This window comes from Bos indicus, chromosome 17 (assembly GCF_029378745.1).
Source record: "Bos indicus isolate NIAB-ARS_2022 breed Sahiwal x Tharparkar chromosome 17, NIAB-ARS_B.indTharparkar_mat_pri_1.0, whole genome shotgun sequence".
Taxonomy (NCBI): Eukaryota; Metazoa; Chordata; class Mammalia; order Artiodactyla; family Bovidae; genus Bos; species Bos indicus.
This window is the reverse complement of record NC_091776.1, coordinates 66274758-66298512: the sequence shown is the minus strand read 5'-3', so window position 1 is coordinate 66298512 and position 23755 is coordinate 66274758. Positions and strand designations below refer to the sequence as shown.

The following is a 23755-nucleotide window of genomic DNA, read 5'->3' as shown; positions in this document are numbered from 1 at the left end:
AAGCTGAAACTCCAATACTTTGGCCACCTGATGCGAAGAGCTGACTCATTTGAAAAGACCCTGATGTTGGGAAAGATTGAGGGCGGAGGAGAAGGGGACAACAAAGGATGAGATGGCTGGATGGCATCACCGACTCGATGGACATGAGTTTGAGTAAACTCCGGGAGTCGGTGATGGACGGGGAGGCCTGGCGTGCTGCAGTTCATGGGGTCGCAAAGAGTCAGACGTGACTGAGCAATTGAACTGAACTGATTGAAACAGGGCCACCCTTCTTCCACCTACCACAGCAGGGTCCAGTAGTTCTAACAGAGACCATACAGTCCACAGACCTGAAAATGCTGCTGCTGCTGCTGCCGAGTCACTTCAGTCGTGTCCGACTCTGTGCGACCCCACAGACGGCAGCCCACCAGGCTCCCCCGTCCCTGGGATTCTCCAGGCAAGAACACTGGAGTGGGTTGCCATTTCCTTCTCCAGTGGGTGAAAGTGAAAAGTGAAAGTGAAGTCGTTCAGTCGTGTGGGATTCTTAGCGACCCCATGGACTGCAGCCTACCAGGCTCCTCCATCCATGGGATTTTCCAGGCAAGAGTACTGGAGTGGGGCACCAACGCCTTCTCCAGACCTGAAAATAGTTTTTTAAAAAAATCACTAGTGCTTTTTTTAGGAAGTCTATTGAATTTGTTACAATGTTGCTTCTGTTGTTTATGTTGTGGTTTCTTGGCAGGAAGCATGGAGGGGTCTTAGCTCCCTGACCAGGGATTGAACTCACAGCCCCTGCATTGAAAGGTGAAGTCTTAACCACTGGACTACCAGGGAAGTCCTGAAAATAACAACTATTGGGCCCTTTATGGGTAGTCTGACTACCTCCATCTACTCATATTACTCAAGTAATAGTGTTTTGTGATTTGGTGAATATAAGGCTATCATAAAAAGGATTGCTGTTAACATTTGAGGGCCTCCTGGGTACTTAGCTCTTTAGGGGTAATTCGGTATTGTATCCATTTTATGGGTGAGACAGACTGAGGCTCGGATTGGCTGGGTCACAGATGCAGAGTCTAGGGGGCCAGGAAGTGGGTGAGGCCAAGTGGTGCCAGGTGAGTACATTCTTGTTACATCAGAGCTTCTGCCTGGAAAGTCTTCAGGGAGCACAGAGGTTTTGTTTTGATTTCAACCCATCCGAGGGCACTCGGATACCTTCACTTCTTTGTCTGTTCTCCCGTTGAGTCAACAAATAATCCATGCAGCTGGTGCTGGGAGTTGGGGGCCTTGCTGACCACTAATGTCGAGGGGACGTGGGGAATGCCCAGTCCTGTGCCTTCCAGTGGAGGAGGCAGTGAGCCTGAGAGGCCACTCAGGCTGCTAAGCACCCGGAGGAACCTGACATGGGCTTGGGAGGCAGTCAAGGAAGGCTTCCTGGAGGAGGGGGTACAAATTGTACCAATAGGAGTTAGCTGAGTTGAGGAGGGCAGGAAAGGTTTTCTAGGGGAAGGGAACCACAGGCACAAAACTGGCGTTGTTGGTTTGGTACAGCTCACAACACAGATTTTTTTCTGTCTGTGTGTGTATGTTGGGGATGAGAGAATGTTAAAAATTGGCTGTGTCAGAAAACCTGGATTTACCCTGGCGAAGGAAAAAGTTTTCCTCTCCAAGTTCCCCTCTACCTTCTCATGGCTTCCTGGACAGGGTCTGCTGTGGGTGCTAACTCAGTGCTTGTCTCCAGGGAGTCCTATGGATGAGCAAAGAGCAGACCCCCCCGCTGGGCTCCTGGGGGTGGGCTGTGTGGGGTGGTCCTTGGGCTGGTGGCAGCCTCAGCCAAGAAGCAGAAGGATCGCTTCCTTCCCGTGTCTTCTTTGCAGTCACTTTTTAATTAGGGCGTGTTGTTAACTGAAGGTGTGAGGGGGCAGAGTTTCCTTTGAAAATGTTTTTAACGATACTGAATTCATTTAACCAGAGTATCGGGTAGACGGCACCAAAGGGGGTTTGGGGTGTAGCTGTTGTCACCAGGGTGGCCCTCGGCAGGTCAGAATTTGGAGGGGAGCCCCGGGGCAAGAGTAGGGGGAAGCTGGGAGGGGGCCAGACCAGCAGCAGCCTCCCCCCCCCCCCCTCCATCTGCTCTTTCCCTGAAGTCCCAGGAGCCGGGGCCGAGGGTGGGGGCGGGGAAGAACCCCGTTAGCTCTGGTGGTGTGGGGTGTGTGTCCCTGGTCAGTGGCCGCTGGGGAGCCAAGCTTCCTGTTCCAGGCAGCTCCCCACGGCTCTCACTCCCCACCGGCCGCTGTCTGCCGGGGTCTCTATTTCTGCCGGGGTCTCTATTTCTGCCGGGGTCTCTATTTCTGCCGTGCCCTGCCTCTCTTTTCCATCCCTGTCTCCCTCTTGGTTTTGGTCTCTCCCCTGACTGTGTCTCCCCTCGTCCCTCTCTCGCCCTCCATCTCTGGCCCATCTCTGTCTCTCCGCATCCCCCCCACCCCCGTCCCTGTCCGTCTGTCTGTCCTCTCCCTCCCGACCTGGGCTACTGGGCTACTTCCCCTTCCCCTCCCCCATGCACACACCCCGATGTGCTCTTCCTCGCTCTCCTCTGTCCCACTTCCTTCGGCCGCGAGTGACATCCTCCCTCAAGGCCCATCAGAACCCCCCGGGGACCAGCCACGCGTGCCCCGTGGAGGTGCAGGAGCCTTGGGGTGAGCCATGTTGGCTGGGTGAAGAGAGGGGGCACCAGGGAGGTCGGGAGGGTGGCCGAGGCTGCTGTCCAGGGTTCACAGTCGGCCCCCCAACCCCAGGAGGGGCCCCCCTCGCCCCGCCCAGCTGACCCAGGGCTTCAGGGAGGAAGAGGAAGCTTGGGTTGACGGCCCGAGGGCGGATTGCCGCTGTGGGTTTGATTTGGGCTGGGGCTCCGTCCCCTGGGGCAGCGAGGGTTTTGTTACCCTGGCTCCCAAGCAGAGGTGCATGTCCGTGGGTGGTGCCCCCTGGGCAGGCACCACATGGTGTGTCCCCGGCTCCCCTCCAGCACACAGTAGGCCAGTAGGGCATGTGAGAGTTTGGGGGTGAAGGGCCAAATCAGAGACAGTCCAGCCTCTTCCTTCCGCCCACGGGGAAACCTAGGTCCAGAGAGCAGAGGTGATTTGCAATTTGCTCAAGAGCGTGCCCACGGACTTGGAACCCAGAGCTGCATCCGGGGGCCCCCACCCTTGGCAACCGGACAGCGCGGGTGGGTGTTCCTGGTGGCCTTGGGTCAGGGTCACGTGAAAACCATCCCTGAGGAGGTGGGAGACTCACTTTGAGGCCACCTTGGCCACCTGCTGGGGGCCCTGGACCCTCCAGGGAATGACACACAGCCCCGAGGTTTGCAGAAGGGGTCAGGGCTATGGAGTCTGAGTCACTGACCTCCCAGCGGGCAGACGGTGGGCTTGCTTTCAGCCTGGGGCTGCAGCTGCCGCAGCCTTGGGAACCTCGGTCCTCCGCTCACGTGTCACCCGCTCTGCCCTTGGGTCGCACAGAGGATTTTGTTGTAATCACAGGCATTCTGTGGGTTCTCTGGGGAAACCAGAAGGGAAAGACGCAGCTCTGCCAAGGAGGGAAGGGGCTCTCCTTGCACGAGACTCCAGTGTCTGGGGATCCGCCCCTGCCCCGCTCCTGCCTCCCCTCCCTTCCTGAGAAGGTTGGTGGGAACACAGCACCTTTGAGCAAGCAGCAGCACCCCCCAACCACCGAGGGCTCTTCCTCCACAGCTGGCTGCACACCACGCCCAGAACCCCCACCCAGCAGGTCTGGAAGGGGCCCAAGAGTTTGCATTGCTCACACGTTCCCAGCTGCTGATTTGGCTAGACAGACCTCTGTGGGCAAAGCGATGTCTCTGCTTTTTAATACGCTGTTTAGGTTTGTCATAGCTTTTCTAACAAGGACCAATCATCTTTTTAATTTCATGGCCACAGTCACCGTCTGCAGTGATTTTGGAGCCCAGAAAAATAAAATGTGTCTAGCAATGTAGGTTCAAGATTCTGCTCCACCACGTACCTGCCGAGAGTTCTGAGGCAAGGCCTTTACCTCTCTGTGCTTCGGCTTCCTCGTCTGTCAAATGGGATAATAACAGCACTGTTTTCGTAGATTAGCTGTGAGGATTAAATGAACTAATACGTGTAAGGTGCCTAGAACAGTGCCCAGGCATGGAGTAAGCAGTATACACATGCTTGCTGTTATTACAGTTACTGCTCTTACTTTTATTACCATTGTCATTTCCATCCACCCCCACATGGTTCTGCAAATGAATTTTTTGTCCAACCCAGTATATACCTAGATGAATTTTTTTTGTTGTTTTTATAGGTACTATCTCACTCTGACTTTACAATCTTCACAGTATACCTTGATTTTTATTAACATAAAAAAGGAAAGGATCGCTGGTTTATCTAGATAGACTGGGTTGGGCAATGTTCTTTTAAGAGGAGATTTATTGCGGGATTTAGCTCACCCAATTACAGGTCAGACGCACTTGAGTTAACTTGGGCACAAGCAGTGTGACCTTGGGCCAGCCCCTTCTCTTCTCTGGTTTTCAGTTTCCATCCCTGTGAAATGGGCATCCTCTTAGTGACTGTCTCTTGGGTTCCTGGCAGGATTAACACGTGCGTTTATGTGGTGCCTGATGCATAGAAGTGCTAATTCATAGCAATCTGGATTCTGTTGTTTACCCATTTTACAGATAAGGAAACTGAGGCTCACAGACATTCAGGGACTCTTCTCACAGCAGCATGCTCCCTGAGTCTGTTTCTGGTATTGTCTGGGCAAGTCTGCAGATGCAAATACTTCCGACAGAGTCCCAGGCCCCTTCAGCGCCCCAAACCATTTTTCTTTAAAGAAAGGCTATTCACTCCCTCTGAATCTAGCCCCCAGAAGTCAGTGAACCGTGAGGAGACGGTTCTCCTCATGGGTTCCTCCCTCTGATTTTTAAAGTGTTCTTGTTCTTAGCAGCTCTTGGAGCTCTTTAAAAGTCTTCCTCTTCTGTCTGCTTCGGGAGCAAGCAAGAGGGAGGGTCTCCCAGTCCTGGACTGTGTGTGTCCACGAGGGAAGCAGGTGGGCAGGTTGATGTCCCGGGTAAAACGAGATTCCTGGGGATGTGCTGCCTGCAAATGGTTCTCTTAAAACCCCCACCCAGGGATTTCCCTGGTGGTCCCATGGTTAAGAATCTGCCTGCCAATGCAGGGGACACGGGTTCGATCCCTGGTCTGGGAGGATTCCACACGCCTCGAGGCACCTAAGCCTGTGAGCCACGACTGCTGAGCCCATGTGCCAGTACTGAAGCCCATGCACCCTGGAGCCCATCCTCTGCAACAAGAGAAGCCCCTGCCATGAGAAGCCTGGGCACCGCGATGAAGACCCAGCACAGCCAGAAATAAAAGAACAAACCTCACCCATCCCCCCACTCATACCCCAAAGATCACCTGCAAAAGACTCCTCTTACCTGGGAACTTACATCAGGAAGTGTTCGTGACCTGCTCGCTTTGTTCCTGGTCAAGCCTTTCTGCCTCACTGGCTCTCGGCCACGGCAAAACTTGCACAGCGAAGGCATGCAATCAGAAAAACCATAAACTACAATTAAGGGGCAGGGGGAAGCTCGTCAAGGACTTTTCTAAGCGTAAAGTATCGGAACAGCCTTCTGACCTTTGGGTAAGGACAGTCTCCGGGTTAGCTTTCCGTGAGGAAAACTCCCATCCACACACTCTTGAGGGCAGAAGTGAGAGTGCTTAGCTGGCTCCAGCTGTCGCTGTGAGTTTTCCCATGAGACTTTGGGAATCAATTTTGCTTAGTTTTATCAAAACAATTAAAAAAAAAATCATGCTGGGGTCTGTGAGAAGACCACGTGAATGGTGAGTATGCCAAGGTCCCAAAGGGCCTCTGATGTGTCTGCATCAGTTGTTTGTGAGTGGTTGAATCCTGGTTTAAAATAGTTAAAGGTCGGGGGAAGAAAAGGGGGATTGATTGGCTTAGATAAACAGTTAAGTCTGAAAGTAGATTGCCTTCGAGTGTGACTGCGTTTGGGTGCTTCACCCTCATAGGACACTGTCTCTCTCTCTCTTTTTAAAATTTTATTTATTTATTTACCTTTGGCCATGCCGGGTCTTGGTTGCTGCGTGGTCTTTTCTCCAGGGGCAGCGAGTGAGGCTGCTCTCTCTGGTGTGTGGGCTTCTCTCATTGCAGAGCACAGGCTCTTGGTGCGTGGACCTCAGCAGTTGCAGCACGCGGGCTCAGCAGTTGCGGCTCCTGGGCTCTAGAGCACAGGCTCAGTAGCTGTGACTCACAGGCTGAGTTGTTCCGTGACATGGGGGATCTTCCCGGAGCAGGGATCGAAGCTGTCTCTCCTGTCCTGGCAGGTGGATTCTTTACTGCTGAGCCACCGTGGAAGCCCGACACGATGTCGTTCGTTCTCTGTTTCACAGATGGGCTTTTTTTCCTGTGGTGGCTTCATTCTCAGACCTGCTCTCCCCTTTGACGTCTCCAGTCATTCGTCCTGCTCATTTAGCTCTAAGAGAACGGGTTCTCTGATTCTTCTCGCAAGCTCTAGGATTGCTTCCTGCTCACCCACCTTGAGTCTCGTGCCCGTCCATGAGTGTCTGTGCCCTTTCGTTAACCAGACCTCAGCCACTGGTCTCGGGCACGGGGTCAGCCCGTCCCGGTTACAGGGGTGGGGAATGCACGCATCCCAGCAGACAGACACCCACAGCACCAGTGGACCAGTGGTGGGGCAGAAAGGAAAAGGGAAGGCAGGGTTTATGTCCTGGAGGAGAAGGTGGAAGCAGCCGCTGCCGTTAATGGAGGCTTCAACCTGCTCCAATATGGCATGAAGGCCTTTATGTGTATTTATCTGCTCTCCTCTTTCACTGGCAAGGAAATGAGGCTCAGAGCGGTTAAGTGACTCTCCTAAGGTCACAAAGCTGACAGGTGGAGAATTCAAACTCAGCTCTATCTTTTTGCAAAGCCCATGTGTTCATGGCTCCCTGATACCAGGGGAAACTTAGTGATCTGCAGAGAGAGCTCAAAAAATATGAATGCCTGGGGCAATGCCAAGCTCTGTGTTAAGGCTGGGACTAGAAAAAAATTGTTCTTAAAGACTGCAGGACCCATCAAACCCTGATCCCCGTCCTCCCTGCCGTAGTCTCTGGCAACCACAATTACAGTTTCTGTCTTTATGATTTTGATGACTCTGAATACCTCATGTAAATGTTGTCCTACAGTATTTGTCTTTTTGTGACTGGCTGATTTCACTTAGCATAATGCCTTCCAGGCTCATCCATGTTGTAATATGTATCAGGATCACCTTCCTTGTTAATGCTGAGTGACATTCCGTTGTGTAAATACCCCACATTGTGCACCTCTATCCATGAACCCTTGGGTGGCTTCCACACTTCAGCTATTGTGAGTAATACTGCTGTGAACGTAGATGTAAAAATACCTCTTTGAGACCCTGTGTTCAGTTCTTCTGGGTCTTCTGGGACGTGGAATCAGTGTGGGCCATATGCTGATTCTTTATTTTTAATTTTTTTCCGAGCCTCCGTACAGTTTTTTCACAGTGCCTGTACCATTTTACATCCCCAGCAAGTAGTCACAGATTCGTTTTTTGACATCCTGGCCAACACTTGTTATTTTCTGTTTTTCTGGGGTTTTGTTTGTGTGGGGGGTTGTTGATTTGGTTTGGTTTTACACCAGCCATCCTAATCGGTGTACGGTGGCAACTCATTGTATTTTTGATACGCGTTTGCCTGATGATTTCTGATGTTGAGCATGTTTTCACGTACTTGTTGACCATTTGTCTGTCTTCTTTGGATGAGTGTGCTCTCAGATTCTTTGGCCTTTTTTAGCCAGTCGGTGAGTTTTAGGGGTTCCCTGTAGATTCTGGATATGAACCCCTTTTCAGCTCTGTGATTTGCACATTTATTTTCCCATTCTATGGCTTGCCTCATTACTCTGTGGATAGTGTCTTGTGAAGCACAAAATATTTTAATTTTCATGAAGTCCAGTTTTCTTTTTTTTCTTTTATTACCTATGCCTTTGGTGTCAGATCCAAGAAATCATCGCCCGCTTCTGTTTCGAAGGCACAGTTGGCAGGTTGGGCTGCCGGGTTGGGTTGGGGTGGGGTGGGAGAGACAGAGAGGAGTCGGAGGTTCCGGCTACCTCCGAGGCTTTTGGCCCGAGTGTCTTGAGCTGCTCACAACTGGAGTGGGGTGAGTTAGGGGGAGAAACCAAGAGATGAGCTTTGGACGCGTTAAATTTGAGGTCCCAGCTCGACGCAAGCAGAGGTGACGTGGACACAGTTGACGGCCAAGTCTGGTGTCAGGGGGAGAGATTAGGCCTGGAGACGACAGCCCAGAAGTCACCAGCCTGCGGGGAGCAGAGGAAAGCCTGGTGAGCGAAGTGGAGGAGACAGTGGCAGACAAGTAGCAAAGTATGAAACCCCTGCTGCTTCTGCCAGAGTGCCTGGGATTGGCCCAGCATAAGGAAAATTCAAGTCTCAAACTTTCTTGCACCAAGTCCAGGAGAGAGAGTAGAAAACAGGCCGACATCACCTCCTTGGCCTCTGATCAGAAGCCACCCAAGCCGTGGCGGCTCATTTCTGGCATGTGGGTTTGTGCAGCGGGGGCAGGTATGTATGCCAGGCACTGGGGTGGGATTGGCACAATTGGGTGCCAAGGCTCAATCCACTTTGATGTCCCAGCACCTGGCACTGAGCCTGGCCCCGGGAGAGCGCCCGGCAGCCAGCGGTGGTTGAATGAATGCATGGAGTCCTGTGTGTGCCTCTGGGACTGCGGGAAAGGTGTGTGGTGGGAGGGTGCCCAGTGGCGTTTGGCAAAGTGTGATTCTCTAAGACTTGTTTTTATTGGAATCAATCAGACCTATGGAAAGGTGCACACATCGTAAATAGACTGCTTAATGAATTTTCAAAAGATAATTGTGCTCGTGTGTGTGACAGTACCCAGATCAAGAAAAGCACGTGCCCAGCACCCCCCACCCCCACCCCAAGATACCTGTGTCCCCCTCCGGCATGCCTCCTTGCAAAGAGTGCTTGCTGTCCCAGAATCTCCTACCAGAGATTAATTTCGCCTGTCTTTGTACTTTATATACATATAAAGTGCTTTACATGCACACAAACATATATTCTCTTCTGTATTGGCTTTTGGAGGCATGCTGCCTTGAGAGAGTCACCCATATTATGTGAAGTTTCGGCTTGTTCTCTCTCCTGGCTGTCCAGTATGAATAGATTTATTGTATTTACTTGTTTATCCATCCTCTTGTTTATGAGCATTGGAGTAGTTTCTGGTTGGGGGTGGTTACAAATAGTGCTGCAGGGAGCAGGTCAATATGTATCCTTTGGGGAAAGAAGTTAGATGCATTTCTGATGATAAATACTTAACAGTGGAATTGCTGCGTCAGAGAGAAGGTACAGAGCTTCCCTGGTGGCTCAGCAGTAGAGAATGAGGCTGGCAATGCAGGAAATGCGGGTTTGATCCCTGGGTCAGGAAGATGCCTGGAGAAGAAAACAGCAACCCACGCCAGTATTCTTGCCCGGGAAATCCCATGGACAGAGAGGAGCCCGGCGGGCTTCAGTCATGAGATCACAAAAGACTCGGACACAACTTAGAGCACCACAGCAGCAACAGCCAGAGAAGGTGCACATTCAGCTTGTCTCTTAGGCCAGAGAATTTTTCCAGAGAGATTGTGCCAGGTCCCTCTCCCACCCATGGAACATGGACTTTCTGATTGCATCACATCCTTGCTAACACTTGGTGTTATCCTCTTTTTTCATTTGAACCGTTCAGATGTATATGGCCCCACGTTGTATTTCTATTTTGCATTTATTTTCCTGCTGAGGTGGTGCACCTTTTCAAATGCTTATTGACTATTTAGAGAACGTCTTAAATGAAGTATCTCTTCAGATTTGCCCCTCCTAATGGGGGGCCTGTCCTGTTCTTGCTGATTTCCCAGAGCTCTTTGCATATTCTGAATACAGATATCTTGTTTGCCATATGTATTGCAAATATGTTCTTCCTTGTGTGACTTTTTTTGATCAGTAGGAGGAGGAACCAGAAGTTTAGAACCTCCAAGGCATTGACTTGAACACAGGTCAAGCCGTCACCTGCCTGAACCTCAGTTTCCCTCTCAACTCTGCAGAGATTTAGCCTGGTGCTTCGTGTATAAATGGAGCAGGGATGGTTATTAGCACCTCTGTAGGAGTGAAAGAGCCCTGAACTAAAACAGGCAAAAACTAGCCCTGTGGGGACTTTTCAACCTAAGTTATCCCTGTTTCTCAGGCCAGTTCTATAAATATCTGTTAGGCATATACTTTGTACCAATTGCCAAGCTAGGGATTGAAAGTAAGGTGGTGGACAAGATGCAGTTCCTACCCTTGGAGGAAGTTGCACTGAGGTGAGTACAGGGGGCTGTGGGAGCCCATGAGAACACTACCTGGACTGGAGGCATCAAGGAAGGCTTCCTGGAAGAGGCAAGCTTCATGGTGCAGTATGCTTGGAAGGCTTCCTGGAAGAGGCAGGCTTCATGGTGCAGTAGGCTTGGAAGGCTTCCTGGAGGAGGCAAGCTTCATGGTGCAGTATGCTTGGAAGGCTTCCTGGAGGAGGCAAGCTTCATGGTGCAGTATGCTTGGAAGCCTTCCTGGAAGAGGCAAGCTTCATGGTGCAGTATGCTTGGAAGCCTTCCTGGAAGAGGCAAGCTTCATGGTGCAGTAGGCTTGGAAGGCTTCCTGGAGGAGGCAAGCTTCATGGTGCAGTATGCTTGGAAGGCTTCCTGGAGGAGGCAAGCTTCATGGTGCAGTATGCTTGGAAGCCTTCCTGGAAGAGGCAAGCTTCATGGTGCAGTATGCTTGGAAGCCTTCCTGGAAGAGGCAAGCTTCATGGTGCAGTATGCTTGGAAGCCTTCCTGGAAGAGGCAAGCTTCATGGTGCAGTATGCTTGGAAGCCTTCCTGGAAGAGGCAAGCTTCATGGTGCAGTATGCTTGGAAGGCTTCCTGGAGGAGGCAAGTTTCATGGTGCAGTATGCTTGGAAGGCTTCCTGGAGGAGGCAAGCTTCATGGTACGGTATGCTTGGTAAGCCTCTTCTTTTTAGGCGCATGTTTGGGTGCCTTCTGTGTACAGGCCTTGGTTCCTGGCCAGGAGCGATTGTGTTCCCAGGGGACACTTGGAGATATTTTTGGCATCACCACTGGGGAGGGGACACTACTGACGTTTAGGAAGTTGAGACCAGGGATGCTGCTAAAAGGCATAGGACAGCCCACAACAAGCCCTCAGATGTCGAAAGCACTGAGGTCGGGGAACCTAGAAGTGGACAACGCTTATGCCATGTGACATGATAATAAGGGGAGTGAGCAGAAGGACCAGGAATGTGAGCTCATGTGGGGGATGTCAGAGAAGGCTTCCTAGAGGACGGAACCTGGAGCTGTATCTAGGAGGAAGGAGTGGGAACTGGCAGAAAGTGGGAGATGCTGGGGAAGGACTCGGATGAATCACGCAGCTGGGAACTCAGGGCACGCGTGGAGATTCCACTCGTGTCCAGGACAGGCCGGGAAAGGAGGCGTGAGCGGGTGATGGGACCAGATACTGAAGGACTGAACTTGTGTGTCCGCTCCGGGGGCCACAAGCCACGTCTGGCCGTGGAGCCCTGGAAACGTGGCTAGTGCAGCTGAGGCACTGAATTTTTTATATTGATATAATTGAAATGTAGATTTGAAAACAGGTACTCCATTCCATGTCTTGGGAAACTTTATAAATGTGTGTAGAACTCTTTGGGGGCATGGATGTAAATTTTTCCAGCTATAACTCTGATGACCTTTAGTTGCAGATTGGGTGTTTCTCCTGACAGTTTATCATCCAAATTGGGATGCACTAATGATATGCCCTGATATCAGAGAATTAGTACTAAGGAAAAGGAGGAAGTCAATTGTCTCATTAATCATTTTCTATATTAATAGAAATGTTATTTCTATTATAAATAGAAGATAAATAATATAGAAATAATATTGTTAACTAATAATAATATTTTCGGATACACTAGGTGAAATGGAAACCTGTTATGAAGTGTAAGGTCACCTTTTTCTTTTTACTTTTCTAATGTGTGGCTGCTGGAAAATTGACTTCCACGTGTGGCTGACCTTGAACTTGTACTGGATGTCACTGTTATAAACTGTGGGGAGGAGCTGGAGCAGCCAGCTGGGGCTGAGGCTCACGGAAGAGTTTAGACAAGGGGGTGACGTGGTCCCAGTTTCTGTGGCAGCTCCACCCACCAGCCACAGGTGAGGAGGGAAGATTCCAGAGGACGGGTCAAGACCAGCCGTAGGGAGACCAAATAGCCGGGAAGACCTGAGCTCTGGCCGCAGAGAGAAACCGTGCCGTCCCAGACAGGTAGCGTCCGCTGCCAATCCCCGGGCTGGTGACCAGGCTGGGCCCTGGAGGAGGAGGAGGAATGTTTGGGGAGAGCTGGGGACATCCTGGGAATGACCGGCCCTTCAAAGGGGCTTCAGCGCTGAGAGCCAGGAGGAAAGACCTCAGCTGGTTGGGGTGTGCCTGCTCCTGGTGGCCATGGCTCCGGACACCTGCAGCCCCAGCCTGGCCACTACCTGCGCTCCACACTCAGGTCGGACACCCCCTGACCCCTCACCCCGCCTGCAACTTGCTCCCTGGCCCTGCTCACCACTGCTCACCATCTGTGTGACTGTGAGCAAGTGGCTTTCCCGCCCAGGGGGATCGCCAGCTTTGCCTGGGCTCGCCCGTGTCTTATCGAGAGCATAGGAGAGAAGAGAGTTGCCTACGGGTGACAGGTGTTCCTGGAGAGGACAGCATGGAGCCCGGGGTGGGGCAGGAACGTCCGGTACATTCTGCAGTTTGCAAAGCAGCTTCCTATCTCTGATCCCTGCATCGCATCCCCATTTCACAGCTTTGTAAGCTGAGGCTCAGAGAGGCGAAGCAGCTTGCCTGGGGTCACACAAGGGCGAGAGAGGCAGGATTTCGAGTCTGACACCTTGTGAGGTCCAAGGCTCCCATGGCCACAGCTCAGTATGCAGTGAAGGACAGGCAGGGTGGCACCTCTCTGAGCCTCAGTCTCCTCAGCTGTCAAACGGGCAGGGTGATGAGGAGGTAGGTAGTTGAATGCAGCGGTGTGGCACCCGCCCAAGACGGCTCCACGTGGCGGCTGCACGTCCTCCTGGCAGCTCTGCAGTGAGGGGCATGAGCCCATTTTTCAGGAGAGGACACTGAGGCTAAGGTGTGCAGCCAGTGAGAGCAAGGCTGGGTGCCCTCTGTCCCCAACTCTTTGGCTCTTTTCCCTCCCCCGTCGTTGCTCTTGTCCCGGAGCCCTGGAGTCACCTCCTGTGCACTAAAGGGCAGGCTGACCCCGGGATCCAGCTGGTCCTTCGTCCTGGATGACTGGACATGAATGGGGGCTTGGCAGCTCCCCCGTGGTGCTTACAGACACTCCCACCCCATCTCCAGAGCCAGTTCCCTCTCGCAGGACTTCGTCTTTTTCCAGGTGAGCAGCTTCGCTTCCTGAGAGCCAGAGTGCTTGGGCAGGAAGCTGGCCCAGAACACATCCAGGATGTGGCCAGATCCTAAAAGCCAGAGGTGGGAGGAGGCCTTAGAAGTTGTCAGCCCCACCAGGGTTCTGGCCATGTAGCCTCAGTCTCCACATCTGGAAAATGGGAAGACTCATCAGTTCCAGGAAAACAGCAACGTCTGACCATACAAAGTTGGTGCAGATGCATGGGGGGGTGGGGCTGGGGGTGGGGGGTGGATCACAGACCGCTGGTGGGAGGGTCTTTGGAGGGCACTTTCTGCTGAAACAGGATGTGTGGCTCCCAAGCCAGCTGACTGCTTTTAGGTGACTAATTAGTGTGGAGCCATGCTTTTCAAGTTTGAATATGCATGGGGATACCTGCGTGTGTGTGTGCTCCATCGCTTCAGTCATGTCTGACTCTTTGTGACCCCATAGCCACCAGGCTTCTCTGTCCATGGGATTTCCCAGGCAAGAATACTAGAGTGGGTTGCCGTTTCCTTTCCAGGGGATCTTCCTGACCCAGGGATCGAATCCACATCTCTTACATCTCCTGCATTAGCAGGTGGGTTCTTTACTGCCCACGCCACCTGGGAAGCCCCAGGATGCCTGGGGGCTGGATAAGATGCAGACTTTGCTTCTGCACCTCTAGGGTGGGACTAGCAGCCTTCCAGGGGACCCTGCTGATGCCTTGGGGTGCCTCTCGGTCACGGGCAAGGGAGGCTCATTCTTTTGTGATGGGATATGTTGTGTCTAAGGTGAAAACAGCCTACACGTCCATCAGGAAGGTTTTGGCCTAATTAATGAATGTCAGCTGTCCCTGCCCAGCATGTACTGGAGCTGTTGAAAGGAGGGAGGCCTCTCGGGGTCCTGCACGCTGCTGTGTCTGCCTCCTGGGAGGATGGCAGCCGCCTCTGAGTGCTGGGGTTTCGCCTGTGTCGTTAACCGGTGTGGCCCTGGACTAGAGCTGGGCCTGGCACACAGTGGGTGCTCAGGCAGGGTTACTGAATGACAGACTCCGTATGCTGACACCGGAGGATCTCCCGGACCTGGTGTGGGGTGACCCGAGCCAGTTTCAGGATACGTGTGATCAGGGCCTCTCAGGCCTGGCTTTACTGGCGTTTGGGGCTGGACGAGTCTTTGTGGTGGGGGCTGGGCATCGGAGCACCTCTGGCCTCTATGCATCCGATGAGCCCTAGTTGTGACAGCCCAGACTCTGTGTCCAGACACTGCTGTTTGGTCCCTCCAAATCAGCCCCACTGAGATCCCCTGGTGCAGTCGGACGGTGCGTGGCTGGAAGGAGGCAAGTGGAAATGGAAGAATGAAAGGATGGGTGTCTGGGAGGGTGGGGGACAGGCCCCGTGTGGTTTCCATTCGGATATGACTTTGGCTGTAACCTCACAGAAAGCAGGTGTGTATGGGGGGTTCCTCCCCACAGTGATCGACAGCGTTTACCTCTTAAAAGACGGAAGAGGACAGAATTGCAGATTTTGCTCCCAGGACACTTAATCCTTCACTAGTATTTTTTTCTTAATATTTATTTATTTGGCTGCACTGGGTCTTCACTGTGACATGCAAGATCTAATTCCCCAACCAGGGATCGAACTCGGGCTCCCTGCATTGGGAGCGTGGAGTCTTAGCCACTGGACCACCAGGCAAGTCCTGTTCTCTGTTATTGTTAAATATAGAGGTTGTAACTTTGACCTGAGTAATTAAGTCAGCTTAAAAAACAGAAATAGCCCAAGGACCCACTTTGGGGGTTGCAAGGAGTTAGGGAGAGTCCCCACCTGAAGCAGACGGAGAGGACCACTGCTGTTAGCTGTGTGGCAGCCCCTAAGCATACGGAGCAGCCAGGATCTTCTTTGCACAAGGGCACATTTGAGCTCAGAGATGGACAGGGACTTTGCCGAGGTCACACAGCAGAGTAGGACTAGGCTTCAGTGGACATCAGTCCTCATGGCTGTGATATAGGGGCCCTCCTCTGCCACCCTGTGGCCCCTTCCAGGCTTCTGGGCCTCCTGGTCATCACACATGAGGCTGTGTGGGCTGTCTCACACCCCCCAGCTTGTTGATCACTTGGTGTTCACCAGCCCAGCTGGCACCCAGGAAGTGGGCATGGCTGGAGGCGGCAAGACTGTACCCAGTAGGAGTTGTTGTGGTTTGGCCGAGCAGCTCTGGGAGGACTGCCATGGTTGTGGAGCCTGTGATGGAGGCCCTTGGCAGAGACGGTCCCCCTAGGTGGGCACTGGCCGCCAGCCCTGTGCTCCTCTCCTGCTCAAATACCTGCCATGGCTCCCTAGTGCCCAAGTTGAAATTTCCATCCTGCGCCTGTTGAGTTAGCATTCCATGTCCTGCAGAAGATCCTCTGTGACGCTGCTAGATTCCAAACACAAATACTGGTCATGGTAATAATAAGGCCTAGAGTACCTACTGTTTGATACAAAGTTCTTTACTCGCCTTATCGTTTTTAACTCTTTACAAAAGCCCTTTGGTACTGCTGCGTGTCTGAGCCTTATCGTACGGAGGAGGAAACTGATGCTTTTGAAAGTTAAGTGCCTTGCCCAGGTCATGTAGCTCATGGCGCCACTAGGCTCTGCAGCCTGACTCCAGAGCCAGCCTCTTTTTGGGGGGAAAAAAATATTATTTATTTTAAATCTGGCTGTGCTGGGTCTTTGTTGCTGCATGGGCTTTTCTCTAGTTGGCATGGAGCGGGGGCTGCTCTGAGCTTGTGGTGCATGGCTTCTTATTGTGGGGGCCCCTCCTGCTGCAGATCACGGGCCCCAAGGCACATGGGCTTCAGTAGTTGCGGTTCCCGGGCTCAAGAGCACAGGCTCAGAAGTTGTGGCATACACAGGTTTAGTTGTATTTGGGATTTTCCTGGATCAGGGATCGAACCTGTGTCCTCTTGAGCCACCAGGGAAGGCACAGGGCCAGACTGTTTACCAGGGGGCCAGCCTCCCTCCTCTTACAGGAGAATGAACCAGCTCCTTGGAAGAAAAGTTATGACCAAGCTAGACAGCATATTAAAAAGCAGAGAGATTACTTTGCCAACAAAGGTCCATCTAGTCAAAGCTATAGTTTTTTCAGCAGTCACGTATGGATGTGAGAGTTGGACTATAAAGAAAGCTTGAGCGCCGAAGAATCAATGCTTTTGAACTGCACTGTTGGAGAAGACTCTTGAGAGTCCCTTGGACAGCAAGGATATCCAACCAGTCAAACCTAAAGGAAATCAGTCCTGAATATTCATTGAAACTCCAATGCTTGGGCCACCGGATGCAAAGAACTGACTCATTTGAAAAGACCATGATGCTGGGAAAGATTGAAGGCAGGAGGAGAAGGGGATGACAGAGGATGAGATGGTTGGATGGCATCACTGACTTGATGGACATGAGTGAGTAAACTCTGGGAGTTGGTGATGGACAGGGAGGCCTGGCGTGCTGCAGTCCATGGGGTTGCAAAGAGTCGGACCCAAGTGAGCGACTGGACTGAACTGACTCAAGTCAGCAGAGAGGAGCCTGGCTCAGGGTTTCTGAAAAGCAAGACCCAGGCCTGGCTGCCCCATGACCTTGCTGTGTGACCTTGGGCAGACTCTCTTTTCTGGGCTTTCACTGGGCTTTCTCCAAGGCCGGCTCAACATTCCAAGGCTCAAAATCTCAACATTATGCAATAAACCTAGAAATCACCCCAATTTCATTTTCCCATTCTTTTATATCACACCATTAATATATATCTGCTGTAGAATAGTTAGAAAATTCAGACGGGAGAAAATGAGAAATAGATGAAGCTCCATTTAGCAGTTTAGGGCATACCTTTCTGGAATATTTTTCTAACATAAATACTTATCAGAATAGAATCGGATAGGCTTTTTTATCACCAAACATCATGTCCCAGATCACCTGCAGGATAACGAATCCTTCTTTCTTATGGTCATATACATGTCTGTAATGGTTGTTTTGTGGAATGTTTAATTAGCATCTAATTAGAGATGATAAATTAAGAGTTGGCGTTTACTGAAATCCTCCTGCTGCCAGGTCTTGCCCTAAGCACTTGCCTCAGTGGTCCTCACACCAACTCTCAGAGGCAGGCAGTTCAGCCCCATTTTACAAATGGGAAAACTGAGGCTGTTGACGTTACCCTGTCCCAGATCTCCTGGCCCGTCCTGCAGAGCGGGATGTGGCCCTAGGCCCTTCCCAGCCCTCCACCCAGGCCTTTGATTCCTTGGCCACCCTGCCATGTGCCTCGCCACCCGTGTGCTCAGAGGCCCTGTTTTGTCGAGGGGGCTGCGCCGTGACTGTTCAAGGAAAGGGAATGAAGGGGCTGTCAGTTGAACCTGGTGTGTGGGGAGGTGACCTGTGACGTATACAGCCAGAGCTCAATAAATGCTCCTCTCAGAGCGGACGTCACAGTGGGGTTTCTGGGGGCAAGTGAAGTTAGAGTCTCTCCAGGGGAGTGGGACTTAATGGAGCCACTCCGCCACTCCACGTGGGTTCTACAAGGCGCGCCTTGCAGCCTCTGCTGTCCAGGCTGGGGGCTTTGTGGGTACAGTGTGAGCAGAACTGTGCTCTCAACTTGAGGTTTGCAGAAACCTGAGTTTGGTCTAGAGAGAACCCCTAAACCCAGGGCTGAGATTAAGCATGTGAGGGACTGGACTCGGGTACAGAATTTAAGAAAGTGCCCCAGAGCTCAGCAATAAAGATAAGTACTGTTTTAATGCAAATTTTAAAAACCCAAACTAATGGATGAACCTTGAAAACATTATGCTAAATGCAAAGCAGCTAAAAACCCTGTATTATGTTTTTCCGTTTATCTGAAATGGTCAGAAGAGGAAAAGTCACAGAGTGGCTGCCAGGGGCTGGGGGGAGGAGGGGGTTGGGGTGCCGCTCGAGCACGGGGCTTCTCCTTGGGCTGATGAAGATACTCGAAAATTGATTGTGGAAGTGTTAGCATGACTCCGTAAACGCACTTAAAACCGTTGAATTATACACTTTAAATAGGTGACTTGTATGATACGTGAATTCAGTATCAGTGAAGCTATTACACACCCCCCCCAAAAAACATCTAAATTGATTAAAAAGATATCCATGATGAACAATGTCAACATTTTAAATAAAGGCAGGATTAGTACTACTGATTTGTTTTCCTTCTGCCTCAGGCTCTAATACAACTTAGCTAGCACCATTATTTATCCTATTTAAAAATGTGATGTTTCCTTTGTCATTGTGTTTTTCTGGCAGTTTTTTTTTTAATTGGCATATGGTTGCTTTACAATGCTGTGTTTCTGCTGTATAGCAAAGTGAATCAGCCATTCACATATACATGTATATCCCACATATATGCATCACATATTTCTATATATGTGTATATGTATATAAATCCTCTTTTTTGGATTTCCTTCCCATCTAGGACACCACAGAGTACCAAGGAGAGGTCTCTGACTCTACAGTAGTCTCATTAGTTATCTATTTTATACATAGTAGCGTGGCTCAGTGCTCAAGAATCCTCCTGCCAGTGAGGAGTCACGGGAGACTTGGGTTTGATTCCTGGGTCTGAAAGATTCCCTGGAGAAGGAAATGACAACCCACTCCAAGTATTCTTGCCTGGGAAATCCCATGGACAGAGGAGCCTGGTGGGCTGCAAGTCCATGGGGTCACAGCGTCATACACGACTGAGCACGCACGTGTATATGTCAATTCCAGCCTCCCAGTTCATTCCTCCCCTCTTCCTCCCTGGTGTCCGTACATTTGTTCTCTGCACCTGCGTCTCTATTTCTGCTTTGCAAATAAGATCATCTGTACCGTTTCTCTAGATTCCACATACATGTGTTGATATATGATACTTGTTTCTGTCTTTCTGTCTTTCTTTGCTCTCTCTGTCGGTCTCTCGGTCCATCCACGTCTCTGCATATGGCTGGCATTTGTAAACGTTGCATTTAAACATTGTCGATCCTGAATACTGAGTTTGGGGGATGCCCCTGTAAGTTTTGCGGTCCAGGGCAGTGGTTCGTTCGTCTCCTCACCCCGCCCTACCTACCACGCAGACCCCTTGCTCTCATTTGACGGAGAGGCCGATGAGACCCAGGGGAAGAAAGGCTGTGAGCTGAGGCTAGAGTGGGGTCTCCGAGTCACTTCCTGCAGCCCAGACCATCTGGCCTCTGGGCCCCCTCCTCCACTCTGTCCTCCATCACGTCTCCTCTGAGGTGGTCCCTGGGCCCTCTGGCACTTCTCGCCTGGCCTCCTGCCCTCAGCTTCTAAGCCATCTCATACTAGAAAAAGCCCACGCCCCCTCAGTCCCACCAGCACTCGCCACTTCCTGCTGCCCTCAGGATAAACCCCAAGCTCCTTGCTTGGCCTTCCTGGAGCCTGCTAACCTCCTTTCCCCACCCTCTTGCCCACCACCCCCCCCTCATCCCCACCCCCGCCATGGCTGCTTCCTTCTCTCGGATTTGCATGGGACCCATAATTACCAAAGGGCGGCAGCGTCACCTGCTCTTATCTTCTCATGGGTAAGCCTCCATCTCACCTGAATCCTCACCACAGCCCTTGCTGGTGAGGTGCTGGCCCCATTTTACAGATGAGGAAACTGAGGGCTGGGGAGAGGAGAGCATGCCACCAGGGGCCCGGAGCCGCGGCAGGTGCACACCTGGGGTGTTGGGAGACGTAGACGCCTTGTTCTGCTTCCCCTGGGGCCGTGTGTGCTGAGGTCACCCCACTCTGGTCCCTGACTGCCCTCCACACTTCTTTTTTTTTTAATGTTAACATTTTCTTTTAAAATTTCTTTAAAATATGTATATTTGTTTATTTAATCTGTCTGTGCCGGCTAGGTGACTGCGTCACTGATCTTCATCAGTGTGTTCTTAGCCAGACTATAACTGGTTTCCTTTCTGTTTCTCCGTACTTGCTTCCTAAGTGAGCCTAGATTGCTCCTGGACCTGTCTGGCTTTTGGCCCCCACACTGGGCCCATTCCACTGCCCGGCCAGTAAATAGTCCTCAAATGCCAAATCCAGTGCCCCATGTAGGGATTTGTAGAGCCAGGGGAGGGGCAGAGCTCGAGAACTCTATAACTTCCAAATCAGATTATTTGGGGGCAGGCCCCAAGAACCTGTCTTTTAACAATTTCAGGTAATTCTGATGCGTGGAAGTTTTGAACCACCTTAAAGGGAGGAAATAACAGTGGTGCAGTAGCAAAGCTCAGAGCCGTCAGTTCTTTTGTTTAATCCTGGGGTGTTAGCATCCCCAGTTCACAGATGAGCAAACTGAGGCCCGGTTTAGGCTCAGTTGTGTAACACGGCTGCCTACTTCCTCTGCTCCAGCCAGGGCTGCGTTGCTAGTGATCACCAGAACCAGGGCGCAGAGCCTGGTGTGCTGATCCTCCCACGCCCCTTCCCCTACTTCTGGACGCTTCCAGGCAGAGGAGTGGAGACAAGCTTGGGTGTGGGTGTGTAGGTGTGTGTGTGCCGTGCGGGCGCAGGAAGCCCCGGGCCCTGCAAGGTCACCCTGGCCTTTTCCTGTTTATACTCTTTATCGAGCCGGGCCTGTGTGTTCCCAAACAGGAAGCACAGAGCCGAGCCGGGGCCGCGCGAGACGCCGGAGGCAAGGCTGCAGCCCGGGAGCTGGGAGGCCGAGCCAGTCGCTGCCCCAGGCAGCTGCCTGACCGTGGACACGCATGGTCCCTATCTATGTGTTGAGCAGGGCAGGTCTTTGGGGGTGATGGTTAAAGAGCTTGGCCTCTGGGGTCAGACAGAGCTGGCTCCACTGCAGGCTGAGCTCGGTGCTCTCTGTGTGACCTTTCCCTGAGCTCTTCGCTTCTCTGAGCCTCAGTTTCCCCCTCTGTCGGCTGGGGCTAATAAGAGTGCCTCCCTCAGCTCCCCAGGTTGTTTTTAGAGGCAAAATGCACATCAAAGGGCCAGGCACACACAGGTCTCTCTCCTTAAATCTTTACTTGGTGACAGACCAGACGGCGGATGATCCCATATACGCGCATGCATCTCTTTTAAAAAATACTTTCTCGAGTTGTCCATTTTTCTCACCAGAGGCCGGCTGCCTGAGTCTTACCCCTGGCTGTTCCAGCCCAAATATACACCAGCTTCCACGGTGACCCACTGCATCTGCGTTTTGTGGGTTTGTCCCAGTTCCCCTGGGAGTTCAGACAGAGCCGGGCCTTCGCACACGATCGTCTGAGGGGCACATCAAGGTCACTGCCTGATGCTGTAAATAGTCTTGCCTGGAACCCAGCCACGTGTATTTCTCTGGCTGCTTGCATAGCACAGAGGCCAAGTAGTCTGTTGAGCCCTGACAGGCCCTCTGGCCCACGGGGCCAAAATCATTGGCTTTCCTGGCCCTTTACAGAAGTGTGCTGACCCTGCCTCACCAAACTACTGGCCTGTTTGTCTCCAGGTTCCCTCCAGTCTTCCTCCCTGTGCTGTGATGACAGTGATCATAGTCAATGCTAGCGTTTTTGCACATGTGTGCTGGGTGCGGTGATGCTAAGGAATTCCTCGCGACTCTTTGTTCCAGGTGTTAACGCCCATTTCTCAGATGGCAGTACTGAGGCTCCGCAAGCAGGACCCCTGACGTCTGAGTGCAAGAGCTCGGATGTGACCCTCCACCCTGAGCTTATGCCAACAGGGTGCTGAACTGGGCCTCCAAGATTGAGGCAGGGGGGCAGGCGTGGGCCCTGCTTTGATTGATTTAGGTAAAAAAAAGAAAAAAAAAAAATGCAAAGCTCAGTAAACATTTGTGGGATGAATGAGGAAACTCAGGTCTAGGATCATGGGCTCTGGAGAGAGATTTGGGTTTTCCTGTTAGCTCCTGTGCTAACCTGCTGTGTGGCCTTGCCCAGGTGAACTCACCTCTCTGAGGATCAGTGAAGAGATGGTTAATACGGGAGAGTCAGATGGGGCCATGGGCAGGGCTAGTGAGGCTGAAGCTCTGATATATGTGAAGCTCTCAGCTCAGTACCTGGCGTACAATAAGGGCTTGTATGAGCTGATATTTCTAAGGCCGCTCACCTGCCTGCCTTTTCTTCTCTCTTGAATCACCCCACGTGTTTCTTACGCTCAAGCCTCACCCCTTAAAGCCTCAGAATTATCCTTTTTGCCTCTTCCTCTTGCCCTGCTGGATTCTGGCAGGCTCTTCTTGGCTGGCTTCCCTCCAGAGCAGGTCAGAGGTCTCTGATCCCCAGGGATCCTGAAGGGGGAACCCCAGTCTCCCCGAATCTCCTTGGAGGCTTGGGGTGGTAAGGTCAGTGGGCCCCAGAGAGGGGTAGGTGGTCTCCATGGTGATGGAATGCTTGGGAGCTGGTTCCCACAGAGAGGGCGTGCAAGGCTGATGGCTGAGCTCCGGCACGGGGGTACCAGGTACCCCTTCAAGGCTCCTCTTATAAGTGCCATGACCTGCCCCCTGAGCTGGCATCCTGTGCTCCAGCCCTCCCCCCGGCCCCAGTTTGGGAACCTCTTGATCTGCTGAGCTTTGGCGCCTTGGGGCACGTCTCCCCCTCCCACCTCGGGGATCACCATTTATCACAGTCACGGATGCAGTTATCTGGCATGCTGGTTTCCTGGCTCTGTGCCAAAACGTCATCTCCGTGAGGGCAGGGGCCCTGGGGTGCCGCCCCTGATGTGTTGCAACATCTACTTCCAAGCATAGTAGGTGCTCAGTAAACATTTGTGGAATGAATGAGTCCAGGCCTGAAGGTGTCTTGAAGATGGTCCATCGCCGCCCCCTCCCCTTGCTTCCGGTGGTCACTCAGGGCAGCCCATGGGTCAGTGGAAAGAGAGTGATGTGAAGTCCTTGCTCATCCTCACTGCTGGCCCATCTTCTGAGCCATGTCATCATGAAGACAGAGCCAGATTTAGAAACTGGCTTTCCCTCTTAGTAAAGCACACTTTCTACGTGCCAGACTCTGTTCTAACATTTTCTAACTTATGTATACTTCCCAGGACTCCTATGAGGCTACTTCCACATTTACACTGGCCACATTTCAAGAGCCCGGGTGTCTCACGTGAGCCTCCTAGAAGGTATTGTCGTCCCCATTTTACAGATGAGGAAACTGAGGCTCAGAGACGTTAAGTGACTTGCCAAGGTCACACTGCCAGTAACTGGTGGAGCCAGGATTGGAGCCCCTTCAGTCTGACCCCCACTACTGTGGCTGGTATAGGATTAAAAAAAAAAAAAATACTGGTTGTTTTATTATTCTGTAGATCAAAACCATAGAACAGCACCATGA

The 23755-nt window shown here is 51.9% G+C and overlaps 1 protein-coding gene across 3 annotated transcripts in view; it reads left to right on the top strand.

Moving 5' to 3' along the window:
- Positions 1-23755, top strand: part of TPST2 (tyrosylprotein sulfotransferase 2) — a 54555-nt gene that overhangs the window by 7857 nt on the left and 22943 nt on the right. The window contains exon 1 of one of the 3 annotated variants that reach the window (XM_019977796.2): positions 5080-5649. The exons of 1 other annotated variant lie outside the window; for it this stretch is intronic. Coding sequence is in view for 1 of the 2 variants with exons in the window: in XM_019977794.2 (XP_019833353.2) it covers positions 5761-5849 (89 nt within the window). In the remaining variant the exon portion in view is untranslated. Of the gene's footprint in view, positions 1-5079; positions 5650-5697; positions 5850-23755 lie in introns of those variants that run through there. One more of the 3 variants, XM_019977794.2, reaches the window with a different exon arrangement.